The sequence below is a fragment of the Liolophura sinensis genome, chromosome 12 (assembly GCF_032854445.1).
Source record: "Liolophura sinensis isolate JHLJ2023 chromosome 12, CUHK_Ljap_v2, whole genome shotgun sequence".
NCBI classification, from domain to species: domain Eukaryota; kingdom Metazoa; phylum Mollusca; class Polyplacophora; order Chitonida; family Chitonidae; genus Liolophura; species Liolophura sinensis.
This window is the reverse complement of record NC_088306.1, coordinates 1762178-1770392: the sequence shown is the minus strand read 5'-3', so window position 1 is coordinate 1770392 and position 8215 is coordinate 1762178. Positions and strand designations below refer to the sequence as shown.

Sequence of the window (8215 nt, the reverse complement as noted above, 5' to 3'; positions counted from 1 at the left end):
TACATAACAAAATCGTTGTGGTGTCACACGTGGCGTTTTGAAATAACATGTCTGACGTTAGAAAGTGATGAGTGTAAACTGCAAGAGAGAAATCTGAACTATTTGACTCTTTCTGTGAATTTACTGAAGTGTAAGTAACTGATGTCTCCGGCAGTCTTCCCAAATCTCCCTGACTTGAGGTTGTGATCAGAATAAGGAATATTATTCTCGTTCGATCATCTTCATGAGCTTTTGGACAGGTCTTAAATTCCAAATATGTACATGTACGAGCGAAGTGGCGATGTGTGCTGAGGCTGATATCAGACAAGTCAAACTAAGGGCATTTAATGGAATTGTAAATACTACATTGCTATTTACGCCTAGCATTCCACGTGCCCTTCGATGTCATTTGTTTTCCCACGGTCACGTGCATTTACTGATGTTTTTTGGCTAAAAAAAAAAAAAATGAATGGGGAGCTCAGATGGCACATTCACTGATTTTACTATAGGCCAACTAGCTTTGTCATTTGGTACACAGGCATGTGCTTCTCCATAGACACATGATTAGATTACATGCATGACCTCTGGGTTCAAACTTCCATCAGACTCTATATTGGTTCCTTAGTCTGTCTTTTGTTCCACAGTTCTCGCTGTGTGTAAGTTAAAATTCTGGAGTAAGGCTTTAAACAACAGTTGAATAAATAAATAAATAAATAAGAAGGAATAAATAAATCACTAATGATGTTTTTGTTTTCAGTTCCTCTCTTCAGAGACAAGGAAGTGAGTTTCCAAAATGAGGCAGCTAAAAGGAAAAGTGAAAGAATCAAGGAAGGAAAAACGTGAAAGGAAGCTGGAAAATGTACGCAGCAAGAATCAGTTTTTCACAATAGCCTTGCCCGTTCTCATCATTCTGGCAGCCATGCTAGTAGCCTACATCTACGTCAAAACACGTCCAAAAGGAGAATGATCCATCAGGGTCAAGTTGACATGCAAAGAACAGCAGAAGCAATCATACTATTCAGGGAACTGTTTGATAGCATTAGAAATGTGTGTTTATATAAATGCGTTTATGTATCTATCAGATCTGATATGTTAGAGTGTTTCTTTTTACACACAGTATATTGGGAGACCTCTCAATCACATGGAAAACTTTTACACTTATGGTGTGCTCTTCATCACGTTCATGCTAACCTGTTCAAGGAAACAACCTGTACTTGTAAATGAATATTAGATGGTGTGTCAGCCTGTTTGGAAGTGAAGACATCGAATTTTACAGCTCTAATGCCTTGGATTTGCAGCTGATTGCTCCTTTAAGAGGCCTGCAAGGGGAAGAAAGACTTGCCTTGATTTGTTGCCATGCAGTGATGCCGTTGCTTTTCCAAAGCGTGTAACATGTCATGTGACTAGTCACAGAATTTTCATATAGATTCAGAAAGTGTTAATAACGACAATACCGTTTAGTAAAATATCACACGCCCAAAGATCGAACAAGGTGGGATTTGTTTGCAAAATGAAATTTTAAATGAAATAACAACCAGTATGCCTTCAAGTGTAGGCTATAAATATATTTGACAGTCATGTTTTAACTGGCGTTCATACATGTATATTTTTTTACATGCAGATAACTTCAACTTATTTTTTCATGAATCACTAATGTCTACTTCTACAAATATGTTTTTAGCTCAGGTGTCGAAACACCTGCAGTATGCTGCATGTGGAAATGCTGCAAATCTTCTGGTTTCACTATGGAAAACTATGCATTAAAATACTTTCATTTATTTTTTTAGAATTGTTTAAGAGTGTTGAAAGGCATTCAAATATTTGAATGTTATGTGGGCTTCACAAGCTCTACTGGCGGTATCTGAGAACTCTCTCATCACATCATCTTCTTTCCTGATGTTCACCAGAGGAAACAAATTTTTGGGAACATTATTTCAGTAATGTTAATTGTTATACTCATGGGTAAAAGGAGTTATTCCAACATTCAGTGTCGTAAATAGAGTTTGAAAAGCTTTCTGTGACGTTAGAGTTCCTAAACCCTGATAGTATGGTCCATAAAGCCCACAAATGCTTGAAAGCCTTGAACTCTTTTCAAAAAAATAGAAAAAAATGAAAGTATACTTGTGGATAGTTTTAAGCTATCTGTTTGGTGATGCCTGCTTTGATTTTTACAGGTCTTTTCCTTTAAAACACTTGTGCCATATGATCGTTATTTAATTGATTTTTGGTTAATGCCATAAATTTTTTTTACCACATCCTAAAATTTTTGTGCATACGGTGGAGGTCAGTTTTATTGGTAGAGGAAAACAGAGTGCCCGGAGTAAATCCTAAGTTCCTGAGAATGTGTAATGTCACATCCATCACAGCTTGATCATGCAAATCGGTTTTAGTCTGGTGACATTATTTCAGCTTTACACATAATATACACTTAAACTTACTTATTTGATTGGTGTTACCCAAAAATATTTCACTTATACGATGGCAGCCAGCATTATGGTGGGAGGAAACTGGGCAGATACCCACGACTATCCGCAGGTTGCTGCAGACCTTCCCAGAGAGGAAGCCAGCATGAGCTGGGCTTGAACTCACAGCGACCTCATTGGTGAGAGGCTTCTGGGTCATTACACTGTGCTAGCGCGCTAACCAACTGAGCCACAGAGGCCCTACACATATTATTGTTACTTTGATAAACAGTCTGAACACGCACTCAATAATGGATTCATTTTGCACATTTATTCAATAATGTATTCATTTTGTACATTTACTCAATAATGTACTCATTTTGTACATTTACTCAAAAATTTATTCATATTGTACATTTACTCAATAATGTATTCATTTTGTAGATATACTCAATATATGCATTACCTCAGTAATGCACACATTACATAATGTACTCAGCCACCATGCAAACACCCAACAACATCGAGATGATTGTGACTGTTTAATACATTATATGGTTCAGCCTACATGTGTGTAAATATAAGAAAAAAACTTGCCCTTTGTTCAACTCCTGTGCTTTAAATAAAGTTTTTAAATGTATTTAAAAGAAATGTAGATTTCTGTGTACTGCTTTGTTTCCCAGTGAATCTTACTAGAGGGTTTAGGACTTTCGTCTTGTTTTGATTAAAGTAAGACACGTGGATTAAAGCCTGGATGCTTGGTTTTGCCAAAATGTTCAAATTGGCGCTCTGTTTTAGTTCACAATGATCAGAATGGGGATGTGTGAAGTACTGGTTAACTGTTGTCCATACACTGTAAATGCCTGGGGCCTTGAGAGTCTCTCTTTGGCATAAATTACAGTGAGGCATGTCTATAAATATAACCAGAGGATCCGTCTAACACAGCATTTTGAGTAATTCTAGACCTGTGACATCTAATAAATGGCAGTTAACATCATTACAATCGTTTTCTGCTACTATTTATGCATTTACATGAACAGTTAGAATGAAACCTTGTGAGGTAAATTGACAAGAGGGTGTATTTCACCAGTTACTTGTGACCATCAGCCAGCTATCACACTGTCGTTTTTCTAGTCCTGCTCTTTGGGCTGTACATCTTAAATTATATTAGTTTATTAGTCTGACGCTTTAATGTATGGCCTGACAAGTATGGCACCACTGGCCCCAGGATCATGGAGTCTGTGCAATGCACATAGCCTTGTTCAGGTTTGGCCACATCACCGGCCCCGGGATCATGGAGTCTGTGCAATGCACATAGCCTTGTTCAGGTTTGGCCACATCACTGGCCCCGGGATCATGGAGTCTGTGCAATGCACATAGCCTTGCTCAGGTTTGGCCACACCACTGGCCCTGGGATCATGGAGTCTGTGCAATGCACATAGCCTTGTTCAGTTTTGGCCACACCACTGGCCCTGAGATCATGGAGTCTGTGCAATGCACAAAGCCTTGTTCAGGTTTGGCCACATCACTGGCCCCAGGATCATGGAGTCTGTGCAATGCACATAGCCCTGTTTAGGCTTGGCCACATCACTGGCCCCGGGATCATGGAGTCTGTGCAATGCACATAGCCTTGTTCAGTTTAGGCCACACCACTGGCCCTGGGATCATGGAGTCTGTGCAATGCACATAGCCCTGTTTAGGCTTGGCCACATCACTGGCCCCGGGATCATGGAGTCTGTGCAATGCCCATAGCCCTGTTTAGACTTGGCCACATCACTGGCCCTTGTATCATGAAGCGATCTTAGACTTCAGTCAATTTACAAATTTTAAGCTTTTCATTTCCGTTTTGGTTATTTTAGCTGAAATTTGTCTTACAATAGCCTACCAAGAATTTCCGTTACGGTGAAATATTTTGATGCTGTTACATAAGAGATAACAATTTTAAAGTGATTTGAAGTATTCAGTCCAAGATTGCTTTGTGATCCCTGATGTCCTCAAGGGTATCTGTTAGCTGCATTCACAGAACAAGAATACAATGGAATTGTGTGAACAGTCATACATTTACATAATACATTTACATAATACATTTACATAATAAACAAGTATGATACACAAGTCAACGATGTCTTTTCGTCACTTGATGTTCCGTACTATCCTCCGACAATGTGCTGATTTCATTTCTTGCAAAGCGCCATCTAGGACATTTGTCAAGTGAACAAGATTGACAGGGTCAGCCTGTAGTACAGTTGTCTCCCTTTTTCCCCCATTGTCCAGGTGGAGCTTCATGAGCATTATGGGATTAACCTGGTACCTGAGGCAGCGACTTGCCAACTGAAATCAGAGGTCATGGGTGACTCCATTGAATGAAGCTGATAAATGATTGATTAATAAATCAAATTTCCCCAATATATGTTATTTTATTAATGTGATGTGGCTTACAAGCCGGGGATTTGAAGCAGTGATCTCTGGGTTTGGAATCCACACTTCTACCACTAGACTAATACACTCACCCCCAGTTTTCCTCGTGAATTCCTCGTGACTACCCAGGAAAGCAGGGGTCCAACATACATAGGGTCCACCAAACCATCAAAGCCTACCAGCTGGGGGTTTGAACCAGGAATCTCTGGATTTGGAGTCCACGCTTCTATCACTAAATTAAATTTATTTGATTTACTCTTTATGGAGGGAGGAAACCAATCAGAGCTGAGGAAACCCATGATCATCCACAGGTTACTGTCAGACCTTCCCACATATGGCTGGAAAGAAAGCCAGCATGAGCTAGACTTGAACTCACGGTGACTGCATAGGTGAGAGACTCCTGAGCCATGGAGGCCTTGACTAGACTAAGGGCAAATTCCCTCCAGCTTGGAGGTAGATATTGCTTATATATCTAGTAACATTCATATATTTAACTGTTTTAGGTTCAATGCAGTAATCAAAAATGTTTCAATTCCACAACTGTTGCCAGGCTTATGGGACTACTGGTTGAGGAAACTGCCAACTTTCTCCATGTGCCTGACAAACCTCTTCACTCAAAGTCACAGCCAAAACAGCCAGAGCTATATTCAAACATATGACCTAATTGGTAAATGACATAATGGTCATGGAGAAACTGTGCTTTCACTATCTACACCACAGCGGCCCAGGCAAATATCATGTCATATCAAGTCACTGAAGATTTAAATTTTGTTGACCTTTCATCATAACATGTAACAAAGAGGATTTGTGTTTCATTTTGCCCTCTCAAAGTGCCTTTCTTGTGCTTTTCACCCATGGTGAAAAACTTCTTCAGAGAGAAATAATTTTTAACTATCCAAAGTCTGCAGCAGTGATTTTTCTACCTTTCAAGAAATTCCATGTGAAGTAAACATTAAAGCTGAAAACAATCAGTAGAGAAACTGGCAAGCTTTGTTTTATCTGTCTTTGTTATATATGGTGATGTTATTCATTTCACTGACACAAGTTTGCAGGTTCATGTGCACTCTCCTGATAGCTGAATGATTGCAAATTAATGACCTTACCCTGATATCAAATCTCCACTCTAAGTTATGATAATGAGGCAAGCCCATGGACATCTCAGACAAGATGGATCTGATGCTCCGTCTGTTCTCTAAATACATCGTCAGCAACTCGGATCTCAGCTCCTCTGAGAATCCTAACGTCAAGATGGAGTCCTGGAAGTCAATTTCGCTCAGCTGAAAAAAACAAAGACTAGATGATCGCTACATATCAAATACTCTGGTTAAGATTTTCATCAGTTTCACACTGTGCTCAGTAAACATTTATTCACTTAAAAGACAACGGTAAGGTTTTCAGATGGAGGAATCTTACAATGTAGCTGAGCTCCAATGAACAGAAACGAAAAATTCTAGCACTATATTCAAATGATTTATTTATTTGACTGGTATTTCATGTCACACTAAAGCTTATTTCACCACGGCGGCCAGCATTAGGGTGGGAGGAAATTGGGCAGAACCCCGGGAACACCCACAACTGTCCACAGTTTACTTGTACGCATTTCCCCACGAAGGAAGCCAGCATGCGTTGGAATTGAACTCCCAGCGACCGCAGATTTTAAAATGATGAACCACAATTTGCAAATACTAATTCCTTCAGAATTGACATACTATTTACCATGAGCTTGGAGCTCTCTGTCAGCAGATACATCAACCCTTCAACACCATGGTGGACTTTTTCTGGGGATACGCCAAGTTTTTCTGAAACCCAAGAGGAGTCTCTCTCACAATATACACTTCATAAAGAATGGTTTAAAGAACCAATAGGGCAGTTTCAAGTTTAAACTTTGCTATCATTAAACATAAAAAAGTCCTACACTATCATGTTAGCTGTCAGAAATGTCAGGCACCTATTCTGGATTACAGTTATTATAACATGGGCATCTGAAACAAATTTCACACATATTCAGAGAAGACAATCAATGGAGAACACTGGGGAATTGAATGTTTCTGAACTTCAGATGTTCCTGTAGGACACAGGTATTATTTGTTCCTTCAGAATATAGAGAAACAGGTGATGGGTAAATTAATGTCAACAATATTTGGTACAGTAGGACTGTTTTTACCTAAGCAATTAAAGAGTTCAAACCTGATACTTACCAATTAGTGTTTCTTGCTCAAATCAATTTTAACACATATTTGTAAAACTAACCAAAAATTACACTTATTTGTACAACATAAAGCAAGTAACTACCATACAGCTCAAATAAGTGTCATACAATAAATATGGTTATTAAATCCACAATAATACAGGACCGCAAATTTAAAATCATTTATACATACATGTTGATGTACATGTGTGAAAACTGAAACTAAAACAACTCTTAAGAACACTTAGGCTCAGGCAGCTAGGTCAAAAACAATTTCAGACCCTAATTAAGTCTGGAGCATATCATCACTTATAAGTAATTTCCACACGATTCACCAACAAATGTAAGTGTAGTTCAGCGATTAAGTGAGACAATTGACATGGCAATGCCTCCCTATGTCACATCTGTTTTATAAGCACTCATCAACACCCATCCGATCACTGTGATGTGATGAAGGAAAGAACACCAGTTCATAGCTTTGGACCGTCTTGTTACAGGCTGGAAGGAGCTTTACAAGTTCCCCATTGATAATCAACTTCATGAAGACATAGTGCAGACAAATGAGCTTAGCAGACATTAAATGATTAAGACAATTACAAGTCCTCTTGGATTCCACACAAAACAAAGTCAACACATCTGGAAAGGCATCTACATACGTGCTGCCCCTTGGTACACTTTTGTGTTCGTTCCCTTCTTTATGAATTCCAAGGATATCCGACAGAACTCTCTCACAACTGCGGGTTAAAACAGAAAAGCAGGAGGGAGCAAATCAGCTATGACATAATAATCAATGGGATGGAATAATGTAGGCCTATATCTGATATTGTACGAATAATGTTCCTTTCTTATGCTGACATAATGTTATTATTTTCGACCTATATCTGCACATAGACAGAACAGTTCTTTACTGAAGGTCTTTTCGTATGAATCTTTCAATTTGTCAAATAGAGATTTTAAGACATTCTGAGTCTCATTGAATCATTGCTAAACAAAAGCTTTTTTTCGTATTTAGGCAATTATTTTAGGATTAATGGTCCTACCGTCTAGATTTACATCAGTAAGAAACGAGAGATGTTCTTTGTGCTCATCTTCCAACATCAGAAGCATTGTGACACCGTCAAATACACAGAAATAGGATCAAAGTAAGTAAGTAAATCACGCAGGAATTGTGAAGCCAAAAATCGTCTGCTTTATCACGCCCCGGAAGTTTCAAATTATCAAAATACGC

At 38.8% G+C, this 8215-nt stretch overlaps 1 protein-coding gene across 1 annotated transcript; it reads right to left on the bottom strand.

The window, feature by feature from the left end:
• Positions 1-3447: 3447 nt before the first annotated feature.
• Positions 3448-8163, bottom strand: LOC135479347 (COMM domain-containing protein 2-like). The gene is made up of 5 exons (XM_064759170.1): positions 8028-8163; positions 7644-7721; positions 6516-6598; positions 5903-6076; positions 3448-4712 (listed from the first exon to the last, which is right to left on the bottom strand). The coding sequence occupies exons 1-5, from the start codon at positions 8092-8094 to the stop codon at positions 4515-4517; spliced, it is 600 nt and encodes a 199-aa protein (XP_064615240.1). The 5' UTR covers positions 8095-8163; the 3' UTR covers positions 3448-4514.
• Positions 8164-8215: the final 52 nt, after the last annotated feature.

Excerpts from the sequence above, each read along its gene's own strand:
- LOC135479347 (XM_064759170.1), bottom strand. The coding sequence starts at position 8,094 with ATGCTTCTGATGTTGGAAGATGAGCACAAAGAACATCTCTCGTTTCTT. Across the intron at positions 7,722-8,027 it reads TACTGATGTAAATCTAGACG|TTGTGAGAGAGTTCTGTCGG; the intron begins GTAGGACCATTA and ends TTTAACCCGCAG. Across the intron at positions 6,599-7,643 it reads AGTGTACCAAGGGGCAGCAC|AAAAACTTGGCGTATCCCCA; the intron begins GTATGTAGATGC and ends CTTGGGTTTCAG.